General features: G+C 39.6%; 1 protein-coding gene across 5 annotated transcripts in view; it reads left to right on the top strand.

Moving 5' to 3' along the window:
* Nucleotides 1–21,777, top strand: part of ano8b (anoctamin 8b) — a 42,337-nt gene that overhangs the window by 1,863 nt on the left and 18,697 nt on the right. For 4 of the 5 annotated variants that reach the window (XM_044362645.1, XM_044362649.1, XM_044362650.1 and 1 more), the window contains exons 2-3: nt 17,008–17,118; nt 18,235–18,367. In XM_044362645.1, coding sequence (XP_044218580.1) covers nt 17,008–17,118; nt 18,235–18,367 — 244 coding nt within the window. Of the gene's footprint in view, nt 1–16,789; nt 16,876–17,007; nt 17,119–18,234; nt 18,368–21,777 lie in introns of those variants that run through there. The other variant, XM_044362648.1, reaches the window with a different exon arrangement.

Here is a 21,777-nt window from a genome sequence, read left to right on the forward strand (position 1 = left end):
TCTTTTGTTAAATGAAATCCAAGTTTTGTAGCGTAAAACATGTGAATATTTGTCAAAGAAATTATGGAAAAAAGTATCATTTTGATACCAAAACTCTTGTATCATATCAGCAGAAGTATTGCAACATTCAAATAATGCTCACCCAGACCTACTAAAATGTCTTTACTTGGGTTTCTTTGACTTCAATAGGTTTGAGATCCTGCATTGATCCCACTTCTAAGATGGGGAATCTTATTTCTGACTGTGGAAAAGCCACAGCCTTAAAAGAACAGTTTTAGGAACATTTTTAAGAAAGCAGTCGCTTCCCGCAGTCTCCGCTGGTCGCAGTCACTGCTCCTGGCCAAGAAACAGCCTGACACATAACCCATATTCAGTGAGTCCAGGAGTGCTGGTTGGCAGATTATTTTACCTTAGAAAGAGCCAGGCTAGCTGTTTCCCCTTGTTTTCAGTCTTAATGTGAAGCTAAGCTAGCCGCCTCCTGGCTCCAGCATATAATTGAATGGACAGATATGAGAGTGGTATTGATGTTCTCATCTAACTCTCAGCAAGAATGTGAATAAGCATATTTCCGAATTGGTCAAACTATAACTTTAAGGACTGTAAAATGTCTAAATTGATGCATGCAAACAGTAATCCAAGACAACAACAAAAAACTATGTCACAGCTGAACAATTTGCTGTTAGAAAGTATTAAAAGTAGGGTGTGTATCTGAAATGTAAAGAGCAGTGACTGTCTTGCCCTCTGGAAACCTCCTGCTCCCACTTGGCTGTATATTTCCTTTCATGGGTCATGAGAGGGAAGGATTGGGTTTGGAGACTTCAGTGGGATTACCTGATATCATATAACCGCCCTCACACGTGTCAGTGTCAGTCAGCTAGCACAGCACGACTGCAGGGTGATTTCTCCAGCCGAGATTTTGATTGCAGCCTGGAAGGATTTTCCTCACTGGAGGCTTGGATGCTCGATTGTCTCCATGCCTCCACCATATTTTCCTAATCCCATCACAGTAGACTGGAACGGCTTTGATCCTCTCAGCCATCTTCCTTTGTAGCTCCAACACTCACAAGCCCATGTTTCAAAGATTAATTAAGCGCCCATCATTAGAAAAAGCAACGCAGAAGTCTCACCAATTAGTTTGTGTTCCCTCTGAGGCCAGTGTTGATAAGATTCTGTGTTATGAAAATCAGGTCATGTAATTTGTGGTTGCCCAATCAGCCAGCACAGAGGTTTAGGATTTAGGACATTTGTCAGGATATACAGTGAGATTCATTCGTACTTTGGAAAAGACATGATGATAATATGTTGCAGCTGTAAATGTATGTCCCCCGCATACTTTCCTGTAAATCTGATATGATTTGCACTGACCTCATTTTACCTCAAATTACTTTTTTTTTTACTTCAGGTTTAGTTCAGGTTTAGTACAGTTTTTCATTGGGAGCCCCTGTAGCATGGGGCCTAATGAGCTTTTGTGACAACTGAATAGTTTCTCTCATCAGGACAGTTTCCAAAATTCTTTAGTAATTAATGCATTGTAGTCTCATGCAAGGGGACTCTTCACAACAGCTATGACACTAACTCTTAATTGGGCCATTGCAAAATTTCACATTTTTGCCACACTATTACAGGACAGTCAGTGTCATGGATTTATTTTTAGTTTCTTTTTTTATTAACAGCTACTCTAGATAAATTTAGTTTCACTGTATAAAATATATAAAAGTGTTCAGATTTAGCAAGTAGAGCCAGTCTAAGTACAAAACCCTTTTTTCACCTGTGTTCTGATCTGAAAGTGAAGGTCTGTTGTGAGGCGGTGGTGAGATCTGAAGGGTCCATTTTCATCTGTGTAAACTTTATTTAACTCTATTCTGAATGCTTTGCATTAATAGATGCACTTTATAGTCTGCAAAATGCATGAGAAAAAATGTATTAAGCATGGCCACTTGGCTAGGGCTCTGCTCTCTCTTATCTCTTGCTCTCACTGCCTCTTAAGCAAGTAGAATACCTCAGCTTTGCTTCAGACAGATTTAGTTAGGTTCAGTGTCACACAGGTTGCTTTAAATACAGCAGTGTAAGGCAGGGCAGTGTTGAGAGGAAAAAGCATCACACTGAACTTCCTAAATGAAGAGCTGTTTTTCTCAGCAGCAGCAGCAGCAGCAGACAGACTGAGCCACCGGTTTTGTGCCCTCCTACAGCTTCATAAATGAAGGGGCTGATGAATGTAATGCAGTATGATATAATGACAGCAGTGTGTTGTGCCTAATGACTCCGAACTTAATGTCTCTCTCTCTCTCCGGTTCTCTTTGCCTAACTCACTCTTATTCATTGCATGCTCCCCAGAGATATATTTCTTGTTCTCCCTCTCCTATCCCCATCAAGAGTAAGTGCTGAGCTTCACATGAGCTGCATATGAGCTGCATTAGCGATCAAGGAAAATCATCTGTATGTAGGATGACCTTGCTGTTAGTAATGTCGGTGGTTTATTAACCTTACCTGATCAGTCAGACACACGACAGATTACTTATGTGAACCAGGTCTTGATTGGGTAAGACATTTCACGCTTTAAGCAGGCCATCAGACTAACTATAAAATTAAGTGGCCAGCTCTTCACTGATATAACTCTTCATATTTATTATGTGCAGCTTGCCTTAAAATTGAGATCATTACAGTAAAGCAGGCGCTGGTCAGATGATGGTAAACACTGCAGTTACTGCTGCAATCAATTTAATAGATTTTCTGTTGATGATGATAGAGTTTGTGTGGCTGGCAGTTGTTTCATGGTCTATTTGTGAGCATAGTGGCTGTATGTGCTCATGCTAACTGCCCAAACTGATCTCTCTGTTGTCAGAAATATAAGATTCATCACCTCATCAATACTGTGCTAAATACCGACCGTATTAGGCGGATATGTATCGGCAATGATGTGACTTATCCACATTAAATGCAGTTTCATCATCAGTGTCAGTGTTTCTGCTATCAGTTACAGTCATTCAGTCATGTTGGGCTTCTGGCTCAGTCTTTAGCGCCACAGCAATCCCTGGATTCATGTTACTTTACATAAAATTGGTTCCAATGAGCCCCACAAAGTGAGGCATGCAGATTTTAAAATCAGGAAAAACAGAGCACTGGTGTTGGATCGCTTTCTCAGAGATACCCCAAGTCGAGGTATTGGAATCATTATCTTTTTCAGTACCTGAAAACCTTGGTGACCTTGGTTGACACAGAGAGGGTGAGAGTGTGTCCAAATAGAGAAATTGAACCAATTTGAACAAATTTCTTTTGTTCACTGAGAAAAGTCTGTTTTTATTGTGCAGAGCTCATGATACAACAGTTGTTACCAGATTTATATCCATTTTCAGCAAAAAAAAAAAAAAAAGCTTGAGAAATATTTTTTGAAGCTGGTTGATGTGTGGCTATCATGCTATCATCAAGGAAGTGTTCCTTGTATTAAATAAAACCTAAAACAAACTGAGAGCGACACGCTCTGCTGAATTTATATCCATTTAGTGACGGATCAACCAATGTGGCTACACCCTCCGACCAACAGCACAGTCTGCCTATCTGTTACCTGATTCTTGATGGCTTGGTTTTCCAGATGCTACCCTGCAGCTGCGGCAGAGATGATGCTTTACTTGTACCACCTGTATCATCAGAGACCTTCAGGGGACGGCATCCCCCTGTAACTATGCTGCTGTGTAGATCACTTTCAACCACATGAATTCGATATGGTAATGTTTTAGGAAGTTACAAACACTTCCCCTGAGTTATGATAAACCATCTGTCTTGCCAGTGGTGATTCACTTGCCCTAGATTCTCAAGTTTTGAATGGCTTTATCATATCACCCTTAATGCCTCTTTGCTTCTAGCCAACCAACTTCTAAATCCCCATTCATGCCCTCTGGAAGTTTACACTTTTCCATTTATAGCCATGGAGATTATCAAACTGTAAGCAGAAAATGATAATGCACACTCCAGAGCTTAATGCATTCGAAGCACAGCCGGCATGCTGCTGGTGTTGCCTGTCTTCTGCCTTGTGTGGAGCCACTGGCTTGTTGCAGAGATCTCATCGGTGAGTTTAGGCTCCATTCACTGTGATCAAAGCAGAGTCAATAACCAGCCTCCTCCTGTGTGAAACTGATAGTGCATTCCTGAAGGAAAAAGTAGGATTGTAGTACATTCGGTCACCCTGTCCTTAGTTTATCCTCTGTGAATGCACTGACTAGGCCTGGATTTTATTTCCTTTTTTTTGTAGTTGCCAAGCAAAGCCAGGAGAAATACAATGACCACGGTGAAGAATGCTGTTTTTAGCCTCTGCAGCCTCCAGAGAAGGCTAAAGGGCTATGAAAGTAACATACAGCACAAGGGGAGGAAGATCTTTCTCCTCCAGTTAATAACTAGACATATTATCCATGTCAGTGTTAGCACAGTCAGTCAATGATAAGCAAGGGAATTATAAAGCACAATCAGTCTGTAATATTCTGTAGGTCTCCATCCTCTCCATCATACTTGTTTCCCTCCTAGTACTCTCCTGTCACTTGTGTTGTTTAGCCACTATACTTTAATATTTGTTTGGTAGTTAGAGAAGTTGAGTCAATCCTTATTGTCTTCTCCTCATTACCCTCTAAAGCAGGCTGAATGTCTAAGTTAGTAGTAGCTGAGTAGAAAGCAGCATACTCTGTTTGTTCCAGGTGATGCACGCTCAAAAATGCTGCAACATACAAACATTTTCACCCTAATTTGTCCTGCACAGCTCTTTGTTTTTATCTTGTTTGGTAGGAGAGTAGGGCAGGAAGTGCATATGTTGAACAGAATCGGTGCTCATCTGCTTCTACCCTTTCTGCTGACTGAAGTGTTTTGAGAGAGTAATTTATAGGCAACTCTGTAAAGGGGGAAACTACACTAATTGGGGAAACAACACTTTTTGCTTAATTATTAGCAATAGAGCTAAGGTGAGAGATAAGATGATGACAGATAAGAACTTGACTGTAGGTCAACAACTATCTGTAAAAAATACAGAAGAATACAAAATACAATTTTGTACAAAATACAAAAATGTTTTCCCTTTTCTGGCCCTTTTTTTTTTTATATCTGTATTCCTTGTTGAGGTAGATGATAGATGAAGGAGAATCACTTTTCATACAGTGTTCATTTTTATGCTTGCCAGAGGCAACATCAATCACCGAGGCACTGCATTATTTTTATTGGTCCTTGTTGAGCTTTCTATCATGCCAATGCCATTAACCTTCAAAAAACAGCCAAGGACCAGCCATCCTATGGTTTTTTGGTGTTTCAGCAAATGGAAATATTCTTAATGTCTCATGCATCATCATCATCATCATCATCATCATTATACAGTTTTTTATAGACATGTTTAGTATCTATGAAAACTTTGGGATCTCCACTAAAATTTGGAATAAAGTTCTGTGGGTTTAAACAAGGCATGGCTGCACAGCAGGGGTTTGTTCAGGGGGGGTGAAGAGGATTGAGTATGTTATTAGCACTGTTTTGGTTTGCATCTTTGCCTCTTTGTCTGAAAAGCCCAGTCAGATTCTGGCCCCTGCCTTTAATAAGAATTTGGATGTGGTGAAAGTCTGTCCACAGCTAAGGGGAACATTCTGTTCTCGCTCATATATTTGCACATAGTCGGTGTTGACTGATGGAAGCCTACAACAGAAAAATACAGGCTTTTATTATGCTTCCCTCTCATATATTTCCTCTGCCTTTATCCCTCTATTTTCTCCTTTCTCCTTGCCTTTTTCTTACTGTTCAGGCCACACAATCACGTATAAAAATCCATATAATGTATGTGTCATCTACAGCAGCATCTGTTGTTTGGCTACACGTCTTTTTGTCATATGGTCAGACACTCACAATTCTGGCTCTCTGTGTTATGCTTGCTGCAGTTTTTACTCCTGTTCATTTCACTTGGCAAAGTGCTATAGTATGAGAAGGCTGCGACTGTGCAGTGTTTCCGATGATGCCTGAAGAAACGAGCTGTCAAGGAAAATAAACTGCATTGCCACTGCTCTAACACCTGTATATACATTTGAGAGAAATATCTCCAGAGCAAATTCACTTTGCTCCTTTCGCCAGCCTGTTGTTCGTCTAAAGGTCCTTGAATGTGATTGTCTCCATTCACATGGAGAAAATTAATTAGTTTTCCTTTTTAAATGAAGAGGTTTCACTGACTTAAAGATACAAAGACTTTGGAAAATTGTAAAATCAGTTTGTTTTACTGTTATTTTCTCAACCCTGCTCTTGGCCGCAGATTAACCAGTCAATACACATTTTAATAAAATAACTATACCACACTTACTACACTCTTCTACTGCTTTTACTCAAGAATGTGTATTGGATTGTATATGTTTTGTGTCATTTGTATAGTAGTAGTACCTTCCTAATGTTGCACTGTTGAAACTGCAGCGCTAAATAAGTCGATATGAAATGCTGCATAGATCTTCCTCAAGCTTCTTTTTGAAAGACGCAAGGAATCAAAGCTGCCTAAGTCATTAATGATGTCTTCCTCTGCTTGTCATTGAGCGGAGAAGGAAATAGGAGGAATGGTGTAGTAATGTACAATAATCCCTGGTTCCTCTGGGTATTGATCCGACTCTGAGCCTTCCTCCTCATCTTTCCTGTCCAGGAATAGAGTATCGTACCATCATACAGATCAGTTAGTGCACAGCCGTCAGACAGACTGACTCACAGCTACAGTATCGAAATGTATTTCTCTAAATTCACTCTGTTATTATCCTTCCTTCTTCTGTTGCTGTAGTACCCAGGATTACTTCTGATATAAAATACCCAGTTTGTGTGACGGTATATTATTGAAATCTCTCACTACACGAAAGTGCCTGATTATCTAGTGATTATAATTATGAATGACCCCCTGAGACACTGGCACAAACTGGATCCCTTCAATTTTCAGGAAAGCAATCTCATTCCTGTATTTCATCTCATAATTCAATTAACCTTCACTAAATAGATGTGGTTACAAAAAGGTCTGAGTTTCTCAACTGTTGTCTGTAGCCTTTAATTTTTTTCCCGAGATAGTTGCTGGGTTTGAGCCCGGTACAGTCAGTCAAATGTACAGTAACACACCTACATTAGAGACTAATGCCCTTTGTTAAAGCTCCTTAATAATTTATGCGTATGTTTTCCTCTGAATCCTCAGTGTGCTCTGAATAAAAAATAATTTGTGTTTATAGTAGTCAAATTTGCATTGCGCAGAGCAGCACACATTTTTAGGTTAAATGAAAAAGCTTGTGTCGCTCCATGTCTTTTTACTGTCAACAAATGTAATAAAAAGACCAAAACTGAAAATATGTCCATTTCTCTTCTATACCCTGTCTGTGGCACTCGGTCTTAAGATTTACCGAAGAATAAGTAAATCTTTAAAATAGATGGCAAATACAAAGTTACATTTTTAAAAATGCTCAGTAATTTTCTAAAACAGCTGAGCATTGCAGTTTTTAGCAAACATTACTCAAATAGGAGCAAATTATACACCCTGACTCTGATGAAGACACAGTAGTGTTGAAACGTCTGTTTGCACAATTAAAGGCTGCAAAATTAATCAGCGTGCTCCAGTCCCTTCTGTTTTTTAGGAGTAAATTGTACATTTGTTGGGGACTATTTTCCTCTCTGGATTAATAAACACCAGCAAGAATTTACAGGACAAGGAAAGTGAATACAGGATTGACTCAAAAGAAACTAGTGCCCATGTTCATGATGATGAAAGGACAGTACAGTACAATGATGTAGCTCATTGATGCGTTTTCAATAGTTTTTTGACAACTATGGAGGTCTGGGCCAAACAGAAATAAGCTACATCAGGCTTAAAGATAACACTTGTTAATAGGATCAATTCATTGTTGGTTTTGGTCTGATCATGAGATTTGTTGACATTAAGAAAAATAAAGAATATTTCCCTGACTTATCCTTTAAGACTTTGATATCAGTTCCATCTTATTTTTAATTTGTTTCAAGGTACAAGACCAGTATCTTGTACCATGGTGCTGCAGTAACCTTTAACCTGCTCCAAAAAACACAAAAATGACCATTTATGCGTGTTCACAAGTGTAATCCGTGTCCTTTTTTGTTCTGTGTGTTCATCAGAAAATCCTTCCTCCACTTTGGCAGTTGCCCACTGCTCAACAAGGAGGTCTGTTTGCTCCACAAAGGCTGCTATTCACTCCACTATATTCATCATCACCACTGGTGTATTCATAATTCGTAATCCGCCCCTCTGACAATAGTCAATTCAGCCAGTCAGATAACCGGTCTGTGGTTGTCTGAAGGAGTAGTCTGCATTGACTGGGCATGAAAGGGATTCAACACTGGCTTCTGTTCATGATTGTTACCTGACTGCATTGTAGACAGTACTGCTTCTAAGATACAGATATTACAGGTTTCTTTGCTTTTTCACCCAAATTAACCAGCTAACCTAGAATGAACCAGCCATTAGTCTGCTCGGCAGAAAGAAAGAGTGGGAAATGAAGGAGGCAGATTTAGTGAGACTTAGTGCGGAGACAAAAGAGTGATGTAAAGGAGAGAAAGAGGACAGGATGGGGAAAAGTGATACTTCAACTATTCTGCTGTGTGAGCACTGTGGCTCTTTTCTTCTTGCATGGTCTTGCCTCGTCCTTCTCTTGGCTCTCAGCCTCAGGCGGCTCCAGTGTCACATGTAATCATTGTTATTTTGAAGCCAAGGACGAGTCCCTATAATCCTCCCCGCGCCTGTTAATGAGGAAACCAGAGTTCTGACATCCACCGGCATTGACATCTTCATCCCATTTGTCACAAAGGTGGAACAGACACCTCCCATCTCCCTGCCTTGGAAAGACAATCTTAATCTCAGCTATGACACATACAGGTTCTCTTATCACCACACACATCTCTCTAGTCATTATTTTGTCTAGGCATGGCAATGTTGGTCGGATGGTCCATTACTTCGTTCCAAACTGAAATAACGTAGCAACTATTACATGCATTGCTATGAAATTTTGCAAAAATTCATGGTTCAGATGATTTCTACTGACTTTGGTGATCTCCTGAGTTTTCCTCAGGTGGAGGTTTTACATTTGTGGGTTTCAGTAAAATATCTTGACAACTACTGGATGCTTTGCCACAAAATTTTGTACAGCCACTCATGTCCCCCTCAAAATGAACTGTAATAACTTTGGTGATCCCTAGACTTTTCCTGTATCACCATCAGCAGATCAAAATATTTGAGTTAATGACAAAATACCTGCAAAACGTATCACATTCCCATCAGCCTCAGCTGTACCCTGGATTTAGTGCTAATTAGCACACGTTAGCATGTCAACACACTAATTCAGCATAAGATGGAGAACATGGTAAACATTGCACCTACTTAACATTAACATGTTAGCGTTGCCATTGTGAGAATGTTAGCATGCTGACATTAGCCTTTAGCTCAAAGTCCCACTGCGCTTACGCACCGCCTTGCAGAGCTGCGAGCATGTCTGTAGACTGTCTCACTTTCTTTTGTTGATCCAAAATAAAAATACATTTAAGTTTCCTTCTGAGGACTGTATTGAATCTGAGTCTTGTATGATAAAGTGATTTATTAATGGCTGGAGAAGGAAGATGATGAGGAGCAAACTTGATTGCAGGCTGATTGCAATACAGCTACAGGAAACCAGTTCTGATCACTGACTAGCACTCGTCTCTGAAAGAAAACTTGCAGCATGTTCATCTTAAGTCCTTTCAATGTCAGTGTTTGAAGTGATGAGTGATGGTTTTTGCAGTAGTTGTAATGTTACTGCTAATTCCTGAAATTAAGCTTTTGCACACACACAAAAAAAATATGCTGTGTTAGTATTTGGCCACTAGAGCATCTGCGCTCTGTTAACCAAAGTTTATTTGTATCAGAATCAAGCAGTCACCCTCTTTTTTCCCTTTCTGCCTAGCTTGAAGGCATTATCCATAGGAGCTCCATGTTCACAGTGATCACAAATAACTCTCGAGACAGCCTGAGTGAGAGGCTAAGCAGGAGAGCTGAGAGAGAAAAATAAATAAAAAGAAAGCAAGGAGGGACTGAGGGATTCTGTCCAGGGGGGACTGAGAGAGAGGATTTGGATGAGATAGAGAGGCAAAGATGGTAGTAGCAAAAAGATATAAAGAGGAGAGAGAGAGAAAGACTGAGAGATGGCTATGGCATGGAAGAGAGGAACAGTCTGAGGTGAAAGAGAGCGATGAGAGACAGAAGGAGTGCTCTGCTTCAATGGGAAGAAGGGCTTTCATATCATCTAAAACACATCTGTGTGTGCAGCTGCCAGTGGGAAAAAAAAAGATGCAGTGTGCAACTGGGGGTGTTGGTGTTTGTCGATTTGGTGCCTAAATGTATGCAGACTGTGCATAGTACCTTGCATTGGGAGGGTGCAGTGAGGTTGCTGTTGCGAGAAGCAATAAAGCAAGTCAGTGTTTGGAAGTTGGAGATAGAGGGAGGGAAAGGAAGAGGGAGACAGAGAAAGGGACAGATAAGAGAAGGTAGGATTATGGTTTGCATTTTTCCCTCAAAAAATATGGGCTGCAGTCGCATTATCTTCACAGGTGGAACTGTCTTATTTGGTATTTATTTAAGACATTTCAGCTGCATGATTTGATGACTCAGTATGCATGTCATTGGTGGACCCTTCCATATACAGGACATACATATGTAGTGATGCTCTGTGATTCCGTCTGCATGTTTTACTGTGTGCCTGTGTGCGTTTGTGTAGACAGGCGGAGAGTTGGGAACAGGTTTGAAAGGGCACTGTCTATCAGTAATGTTGCCTCATGGTCCAGTGTGGCTGGGTGTGGACTGTACAGGATGGCGACATACTGTACAATTGGGGACAGAGATTACTCTTATTAAGAAAATTATTGGGTGCTTGAACTCGATCAGGCTCTAATCTAGTCCCACTTACTGATGTAATCGGTCTAATAGGGTCATTTGCTTCATTCACACACACATACACACTCACTCTCTCTCCGTAGACGTGACAATGGATGTTTTCTGCCTGTTTTATTTGTTATCCTCCCTTCATGTCTGTTGGGAGTTCTGTCAGTCTTCCTGCCATCACTATTATTGTGTTTGTGTCTGTCTCTCTGTTAGTCTGTGTAGATAAGAGTCGTACTTTAAAATGACTCGACACAAAGCCTTTCTTGGCTGCGAAAAATGGTCAAATCCTGTTGTAGTCTCCAGCCTCCGAGGAAATACACACTGTTGCCAGGCACACTTAGTGAGGGTATCTTTTTCTAGAGGTGCATTTGAAAATGTAACTCCTCAGCTTCACAGCAGTGCAGTAAACCAGTGCTGTAGGTCCTCAAAGAGTCAGAAAGGTGGCATTTTGTCTCCCCAAATGGTGCCAAATGCTGTATGTAAGCATCAAGATGCCACTGTTAACAGCTGATCCAGGACAGGCAGCAAAAGTATTCCAGTATTTTGTTTGTTTTTACCTGATGTGAGTTGAAATCAAAATCAATTCCACATTCATGCACTGTGAATTCATTTTTGTTTCACTTCAATGCTGTGAATTCAATGACCACGTAAGGCTTTCATCATGTAAAATGATCACCTGAACACACCTGTAATTTTAGACCATTTATGGTGATTCAGCAAACATGTTGTCGTCTCATGATTGGATGTTTGGTCAAACAAACTTTGTTCCCAGTCATAATTCAGAATGAGATAATATTGATTTCCTCCTATCAAATAATAATAACATTACACAACGTCCTGCTTACATACCATTAACACTATTGGTAATGTCATATGTTGCATAAGGTTAAGTTGCTTTTCTTTGAACAGTTCTCTGCTCCAAAAGTGATGTTTCACATCTACTGACGCAACAACAGCATCTTGTTTGAAATAAGGCAGAGGAAATGTACAGTGTAGTTTGCCTTATTTAGTAGCTCTCATGCAAAACACTGAGGCAGTAACTGCTAATCACCAAGGTGGTTGTCAGAGAAAACAAGCACCTTTTGAGGTTATCACTTTAACTTACACATTATTTCCTCTGTTAAGTGCCATACTGCATAGCCTACTTCACCATGAATTTCTCCATATACTACCTTCAGGAAAGTGATGTGAACTTGAAATTAGATTTGTCTTTTTATCTTTCATTTTATAAAGTTGTAAATGTGTGGTCTGCAAAGATCCAAGGCTACGTTTTAGGTCCTGCTAGTCTTTGGTATATGATGCTGTAAGGTTGCACAGTTGCATTATTCTTTAATTATACTGTTTCTTGTCATCAAGTTCTTCTATATTTCTGTTCCCCCCCTCCACACCCATCACTGCATTATCCATATAATGTAGTTTAGGGGGGCCTGTGGAGTTTTCTTATAAACAAATATAAGTTATGTTTACATTAAGTGTTAATGACCAAAATGCATGTGTGTATACTTGGAGTTTAACATGCGTAATGAATGCATTTTCTTCCTTATAAAGCATTTGCATAGCTGATTTTTTTCACTTGCCGTCTTCTTCTTCCCTGCCTTTGCTGATGCATTGCTGCATTTCTTGGTGCATTATTGCTGCTTGTAGATCATTGGAATAGTGTAAAACCATTGGCAGGACTGTGTAAAACAGCTCCATGGTGCTACTACAGGTCAGAAACTCCACAGGGTACCGTTTAGGAAAAGCAGAAATGCTTAAAGTACCATCCACTTTGTTCCTTTCAAGGAAGATTCAAATGATCTCATATTTTGATGCAAAAGACACTTTTATCTCATATTGTGTTCAGGTCTTTGACTTAAGTTGACAGCAAGGGAAAAATACAGTATGTTTTTTTGTCATAAATCACCCTAGTCAGTCTATGACTAGATGAGGGTGTATTTTCAGTAATATTATATATGATATATCTTCCAAATAGACATATACCAGTTTACACAGTCAACCATATGATTGACTTGAGTGACATTCACAAATATAATGCGTATTCTTTAAACTCAACCCAAACTTTTGTTTCAACTGCTTAAAGATTCAGCCCAAAACTTAAAATAACCTTCACCTGATGAAATAAAAGTGCTCCAGTCAAGCATAAAGACCAGCCAATTATCAAACAGGCTCACACAGCCAGCGAGGACCGTAAATGCATCATCAAGTCTTTCTTAAAGTGTCTGTGACCTTCATTTTAGTGTTTCGCCTGAGTTTCATAACTGACTTACACCCTATTAATCTGGTACTTTATATCTCAGGCTCACACACACGCACATAGACAAATACCTGCGTGGACACACACATTAACACACATAAACACCCCACAGAAATGCTTCAGAGAGCGACTCAGATCACAGAAAGACACCCTGCTTGTTACGCCTGCCTGGCTGCTGTCTGATAAGCGTTAGCCCTGGAACGGCCGTCTCTCTGTGAGGGCCGTGAGTAATACAGGCTTTATCTGTATCACTGCTAGCCTTGGGCCAACCTGCTCAACAGCGACCTGGTTTCTGTTACAGGGCCAAAGGGTGCTTTCAAGCTCAGAAATTCTCTTATTTTGCCAACATAAACAACATTTGTGATTATTTTTCTATTTAGTTGTCTGTATATTATATATATATATATAAAGATTTTCTGGGCTGTAATGTAAAAAATGTATATAGAACTGGGTAGACTTTAAAACTTTAGAAGAACTTTAAACCTGTAACTCTACTTTTAAATCAAACTTTCAAACAGTTAAATGTGTTGACAGTTCAAAATCCAACATACAGTGCATGTGCAAAATATCTGTGGCACTCACTATTTTCATGAAGAAGACTAATGGGCTAAAACTGGGTAGCCATCAATGCAAATTGATTATCCTTGTTAAATCAATCACAGGGGGGGGGAGCAAGAGATAATGAGAAGCAAATGAGTTTAAAAACGATAATAAGTAATGGGCTCAAAATCAAGATGATGCTCAGAATATGTTGTGTATTCTGTAAACTGCATGTAGTTTATATGAGAAAACCTCAATATAGAGAATTCTCAAGTATTGATTTTTAATAAAATAATGTAAAAATGTTTGTGCGGTACAAAACAGACTCTTACACAAACATATACACACACCTGTCAAACTGCTCTGATCAGAGCAGTCGAGCCTTGATGGATTGTGTATGAAACACTATTCAATTTCAACCAAGTAACAAACACACAAATGCGTGCAAACCATTCGAGCACACACTCACTATTGGGGCTCATAAATTAAAGTGTTGGTAGAGAAACCAATCTGGTTGCTGTTCCAGGATTGTGGATGTGTGCTGTGTGTGTTGCCCTCAGTGATGAATACAGGACTCATTAGAATTGCTGTCATGCCGCAGCGCTGCCTGCAGCATTTCATCTAAAGCACAGTGGTGCGGCCAGTCAGATTTCAGGAGTACCACTCAAGATTAAAAAGTCAAAAATACCTCACTCTGTTTCCTGTTCGGCCTGCTGCGATGTTTGAAAATGTTCTTCAAAAGGGAAAAGCGGCGTGGAACCAGATAAAGTTGTCACAACCTCTTTGTAAGTACTGAGAAGAGAGAGATCCTTTTAATAGTACTGCTACCTTCAAGTCAAATTCTCCTTGTAGGAACCAGAGTGTTTTGATGTATCATGACAGAAAATATCATCCTCAGCCAAATATGTTAAGTTGAATTTTAAAGGTAGACAAGTCCTCAGATTTTACTGGGTAAAGCTTTTATTTAGTTGGCATCCTTTCAGTGTCTCTTTAACTTCTTTTTACTTTATCGTGCATTCTGGAGAAGAAAAGGGGGACAAAAAGAGCAACAAGATGAGATAAAACTACAATACTCGTACATAAAGGAATAAAATTACATGGGAGATCTATATGAGTTACAGCCTTTAAAAGATAATAACAAGGGTAAAAATCATGAAATGATCTTCATAATGTTGTAAAACTGCATAACTACAACAAAGAGGTAATACAACACTAATAAATAAAAACAGAGTAAAATAGGATGCTAAAATACTGTCATTAATTGTTAATGTGACAAGTGAGCAACAAATAAATGTAGTTGGACATTGAACTAATTTTACAGAATGGATAAGAATGATGGATAAGAATGATGGATAACTATGACCTGGATGACTGAGAATCTTTTCAGACGCTTCTGTGGAAAGATTTAAAGCTGCATTCAAATTTTTTGGCCACTTTGGGGCAGCGGAACAAGCTTTAAACATGGTGTTGACATATTATCACATAATAAAGTTGTTTTGGTTTTGGAGTCTTGTTTCTGTCCACCGTTTTGCTTGAACTTGGTTTAGTGGCTAAATGCTCTGTTTTTACCATCCAGTTGCTAACTTTGTATGTCTGCTGTTTGGTGCTGGGCAGGTAGTGTACAATGGGTTTATTTGAGCTTTTTAGGTAAAAAAAATAGCTGCCTGCTGTGTCTGTAAACAAGACAGAGAGCTAATTTTACAGGCCGGAAAATCAAAACATTAATCCAAAGTAGACTAAAAGACTCTGTAGAGCTGAGGGGAGTGAAGTGAAAAATGGATTTAAAATAGTGACTTTGTTTGTGCAACAGCTTTACACTGTTGTTTAGTGTAGTGCTCATGTCCATACATACTGTAAACATGGAAAACAAATACATATACAGTATATCCTCTGGAACAGACCATCAAGTTTGTGGCACGCCTCACTCTGTCGCTCTGTCATCACTCTCTTCCAGGAAGTAGAAGAACATGCTGAGCAGCAGCACAATGATGTTTTTATGTGACAGGTGTTTATTGGATCCCCAGAACACACAGATACTGTGTGATTTACGGCATCATGTGTGTCATGGTTAAATTTACAGCCTGCCATGCCCTTGATCTTTCTGTGTGTGTGTGCATGGCATGCATTCTGTTTTGTAATGTAAGTAATACTACCTAAACCAGATCATATACACAGCAACTTTATATGTAAAATGATACGTAACTCTCATATTTCATATTTGCTCTCTTTTGCTTCCACTCTTAGATATCTACCATATCCTTCTGCTTTCAAATACATATAAATAAACAATATTCTATATAAATGATTAATGTTGTGATACTAAACGTGCTTGTGTGTGATTTCTGAAAAGTGTTCCACTCTCTGGCTCCTCTAACGACCCACGCCTCGGTGATCACAGGGCTGTTGTGGGACAGGCGTTCTCTCCAGGCTGCTGTCATTATTATTCAGGACCCGGGAAACATTTTTCACAAACTGTTCTCTGACAGCTGAGCAGGGTCTGGGGTTAAAGAATGGCTTAGTCCTGTTTAAACTACTGGCACTGCTGCCTTTCTGAAGAACAAATCTGTGAGAATATGAGACTCCAGTGGGTCAGTGACAGATGAATGAGGTGTCAAATTGAAGATAAAGTTCATTTGAGCCTGGAGACAAAAGTGTGATTTTTTTTTTTTTTTTTTTTTCCCATGACGTAACCATAGAAGAATTGTACTGTGCATTATTTTCCTTCAGACTGCTGCATTAAGGGCAGCTGTGTTATAATGTGACATTACTGTGTGGCTACAGTAAAGCTATTTTTGGTGTGCTGTTGACTTCAGAAATAGAGAGATGGTAATTCTACACAGGAGCTGAATTCATGGTTGTATATGCAGCACAGTCAAAATATTTAACTGTCGTCTAGTGAACCTTGAAGAGTGTTCTTTAAAGGACGTCCATGAGATATCACAGTACAGAGAAGTGACTGCACCGCATGTTTTGAATTGATTGAGCTGAGTGTGTGTGTGTGTGTGTGTGTGAATGTGACAATTCTGAGAGTGTGGACAATGTGTGGCCTCTGGTCTTGGCAGGGCAGGATTAGCTCTGTCAGTCTCATGTTGTGAGGTTAAGGGGCGTGACATTTAAATCTGTCCCGTCGAGAAGGACGATTTTGTGTCTGTGTGTTGGGGCAGCAGGGGCAGCGGGGGTAAGAGATTTGGAGGAGGAGTTTTGCTGAAAATGTTAGAAATGTCATTGCTTCTTACACTGTTTCACTTTGAAAAGGTGACTCTCTCTCTCTCTCTTTTTCTCCCGCTCTCTCCTCTTCTCGCCCTCTCAGATAAGTTGTTTGGAAAGCGGCTGCTGCAGGCTGGGAGACACATCATGTCTCATAAGTCTTGGATGAAAACGGTGCCCACAGAGAACTGTGATGTGCTCATGACATTTGCAGGTCAAGTACTCAAACACAGACACGCACACACACTCACACACGTTTGCACTTCTATACTTGTGAGGACTCTCGTTGACAGATAGTAATGCATTCCTTAACCCTAACCTTAACCATTGTAACTACATGCCTAGAGCTTTGATTAACAATGAATCTGCAGATCATTTTTTAATGAATTGTCTTGTCCATAAAATGTCAATAAATAGTCCAAGGTGATATATTCCAATTGCTTGTTTTGTCCAACTAACTGTGCAAAACCTAAATATATCCAGTATCCTATTATATGCAAAGAAAATCAGCATGTCTTCACTTTTGAGCAGCTGGAACCAGAAAATGTTTGGTATTTTTGCTTGAAAAGTGACTAAGACGATTATCAAAATAGTTGAAACTTAATTTTCTGACTATTCGACTAATATTTTTAGCTCTGCTAAAGCCTAAAACCAATTTTTAACCTTCAAACAGCCTTTGAAGAAGTGAGGAACAGACAGAATTTTTTTTTTTTCAAAATTTCTTTTCAAAAATATCTTCACTGTCAGGTTCTTTATCTAATATTAGTCCTCACAAATATAGATGTACAAGAGCACATACACCTTTGTATTATGCTGTTTAACACAAATTTGCCATATGAAACATAATTTTAGTTTGATGCTCTGTAAATTCATAATTCCATTTCAACTTTTCAACATTTACCTTCAAATTCTCTATGATGGCAAGAAAGAAAGCAATACTCTTTTTGTTCCTTTTAATTTCCTCCAGTTAAATTATTTTTGGATGATTCTGTATCTCTTAAAGAGCAACCCACCACTAAGCAGCAGAGTGTTTTCAGCTAATATGCGAACCTGTAGTTGTAAACTGTTGATAATGAAGATGGGGATTATGACTGTGATGTTAATAATACCACTTCTTAAACTTTCTTAGTCATAGCGTGAAGGTCAGAGAAACATTGTTTATGACCAGCAGAGGAGAAAAGTCATTCTCAAGTGTTTGTTAGTACAACGCTTAACCTCCAGCTGTTCAGGAGTAAATGGCATAAGACTGTGGGGGTACTCGGCAGTTCCTGTTTACAGTGATGCGTGAGTATGGTTGAAAATGTATTTTGTTTTCTATTTCCTGCCACAGACACTACAGATGACCACACGTTGCTATGGCTGCTGAATCACATCCGGCTGGGAATCCCAGAACTCATCATCCAAATCCGACATCACAAGCACACACGTGTCTACGCATTCTTCGTCACCGCCACATATGAAAAGTAAGAACGCTGCACTAAATAAATGTCAAGCATGTATTTACTCATTCATTTTTATGTACTTTGTCTTATTGACAGAAGGGCTGCAACTAATACTTTTTTCATCGATTCATTTGTCAAATATTTTTTGATTGATCAACAAATTGTTTTGTCCATAAAAGGCGGGACAATAGTGAAAATGTTTACAGTCTCCCAGAACACAATGTAATAATATTCTAAATGTGTTGTTTTGTCTAACCAACCATTCAAAACCCAAAGATATTCAGTACAATCACATAAAACAGGAAAGCTGGAACAAGTAAACGTTTGTCATTTTTAGTTAAACTAATGATTAATCCATCAAAATTGATAGACTTATTGATTAATTATTTAAGTTAAATTAGTATGAGAATAATACAGTAATACAATAAAAAGTTACTAAGTATGAAAAAGAAGAAAAAAGTAAGTTACAATACCTTGAGTTTTATAAAGATAGATTTCATATTCTTAAAGGAGTGGTTTGACATTTTTGGAAATACGTATTTATACATATTTAGCATACAGACATATTGATCTTCTCTTGGCAAGAAAGCGAATAAGCACATTTCTCAAAATGTTAAACTATTCCTTGAAATTGATTAAAATATTCTCAGATTTATATAAAAATAGTTAATTTCAACACTGTTGTATTAAATTGTACACTGAGCAATATTCAACCCTCCTGAACATCAGATCTGAAAGCAACTTGCTGTGTATTTTCTGTTTTGTTGTCATGACCTCTTAAAGGTAGTGCTGTTACTGCTTTATCTGTATGTGTGTGAATTTGTCACCCTGTTATAGTGGAAGGAGCACAGGCAAGAAGCAGAGCAAGAATAAACTGCCTAATGAATAATACAGTATATGTTACTTCTCCTGGTAGTTTGAGGTTGAGATATATTTAAATGCTACTACTGAAGTTGGGATTTTAAAGACAAAAATATCTCTGCCGTTCTTTGCAGGTGTAAAATAGTGCCTTCGTTTATCATAGTATTATATTTAGCTGCAGTTAGTGAAGTTGCCATGGTGCCTGGTGTATCTGCACCGCTCTTCTGCTTGTGGCCTCTGTGCTGCAGGTTATTTAAAGTTTTGCTGAAGGTTAGAGTCAGGCTAAACAGTATGGATTGTATTAACTCTGATTACATTGCCCAGACTCAGTTCAGCGTTGTCTTGTTTTTGAATAAATCCCTAGGGGAACTGTGGATGAGCCCAGGGTCATTTTAATCTTGGCGCTGACTTTGGTGTATAAATACTGAGAAATACAATCCAAGTGATGTAATAAATAATAATGCATTTATTTTTGTACCACACTTTTCATTCATAGTGAAACTCAAAGTGCTACAGTATTAATAACATAGAACACACAACATAAAGAAAATAGTAATAGAAGTTAAGAGGAAAAAGCCTTCCTGAAAAGAGAGGTTTTTAGGCCTTTTTTTTTTTTTTTAAGAGTCTAGGGTCTGTGGTGCCTTAAGATGGCTAGGAAGGCTGTTCCACAAAGTGCCGTGCAGCAGAGCAGAAGGCTTGATCCCCCATGGTGTATTTGTATGTGAGTAGCAGGACTTCGTAGTCAATCCTGAAGGAGACAGGGAGCCAGTGCAATAAAAACAGAATTGGTGTTACATGTTCGTGTTTTTGCACTCTCATCACAATCCCGGCAGTGCTGTTCTGAATGTACAGGAGCTCCTGGATGCTCCTGCCAGGGATCCCTGTGAAGAGTGCATTGCAGTAGTCCAGTCTTGAGGAGATAAAGGCATGGACAAGTTTCTCTGCGTCTGACAGGGTTAGAGAGGGGTGTAGTTTAAAGATGTTTTTGAGATGGTAGAAAGAGGTTTTGCATAGATGTCTTATATGGTCATCAAAAGTCAGCTGAGGGTCAAACCTAACACCTAGATTAGTGACTAAGGAGGAAAGGGGATGTCCTGGCTGTCAAAGGTGAGATAAGCTATGGGGGATGACTAAATCTGTTGTGGAGTGCCAATAAGAAGAGCTTCAGTTTTGCCGCTGTTTAACTGGAGGAAATTTGTGCTCATCCAGGCCTTAATCTCCTTAAGACATATGCTGAGGTGTTATGTGGCTGCAGAAGGGCTTTTGGCAGTTTTGATGTACAGCTGGATATCATCAGCATAGCAATGAAAAGACATCCCATGTCTGCTGATGATACGTCCAAGGGGGAAAATCTAAGGGGTAAACAGGATGGGGCCGAGAACCGATCCTTGTGGAACACCACAGGTGACAGGTAGCAATCTAGACCTGCATCCTCCTAGTGAGACATACTCACCATTTAAGTGCAGAGTCTGACAGTCCAATGGTGGTGTGGAGGCAGTCTAAGAGGATAGTATGATCCACAGTGTCAAACGCAGCACTCAGGTCAAGGAGAATCAGGATAGAAGGGGACCCTGCATCAGCTGCCATCAGCAGGTCATTCACAACCCTGAGCAGAGCTGTTTCAGTGCTGTGTGCTGAATGATAACCTGACTGAATTTTTTCAAATAGGTTGTTGTGTTTAAGGTGGTCCTGAAGTTCAGAAGCAACCACCTTCTCCAACACCTTGGACAGATTGGAGAGGTTAGAGATAGGTCTGTAGCTGGCAAGATCTTCTGGGTCCAGGGTGGGCTTCTTGAGGAGGGGGTGGGGGTCCGGGGAACAAGTACAGGGTTTCATCTTCCTGAGGATTTCCTCAATGTGGCTCGGCCTGACGCCAGTAAAATGGAGTAGGGACAGTGAGCTCCCAGAGAGAGTGTCAATGACAGGAGGAGGCAGAGAGGAAGAGCTGGACATTAGAGAGCGGATGTTGTTGACCTTGGCCCTGAAAAAGTCAATGAAGCTCTTACATCACTCTTCTGTAGTCTCAACTAGGGAAGATGATTTTAGCTCCAGGAGGTGATTTATGGTAGAAAAAAGAGAATCACCTTGGTAGCCTAATGGTTACTGCACATACCACATAACTGCAACATCCCTGGTTTGATTCCAGCCAGGGACCTTTGTTGCATGTCATATCCATCTCTCTCCCCTTGTTTTCTGTCCACCACTGCACTATCCATTAAGCGCCCCCCCATAAAAAAAAAAAAGTCAAAGAAACAAACAAAAAACAGGTAAAGACATATGCCACGGAACCACAACGTCCGCGGTTTGATTCCGGCAGTGGACCTTTGTTACATATCACCCCTATCTCTCTCTCTCTCCCTTTTGTTTCCTGTCAACTTTCTCTACTGTCGGTATAATAAAGGCACAAAAATGCCCTAAAAAATATATTTAAAAGTAAAGATGCTTAGGGTTGCCAGGATTGTCATTCATTACGTTGGAGTAGAAGTGTGACCAAGCATCTTTAAGGGACTTTGAGTAAGTCCTTTGATGTTCACGGAAGGCCAGTTTACAAACAGTGAGCCCAGAGCTTC

This window comes from Thunnus albacares, chromosome 9 (assembly GCF_914725855.1).
Source record: "Thunnus albacares chromosome 9, fThuAlb1.1, whole genome shotgun sequence".
NCBI classification, from domain to species: domain Eukaryota; kingdom Metazoa; phylum Chordata; class Actinopteri; order Scombriformes; family Scombridae; genus Thunnus; species Thunnus albacares.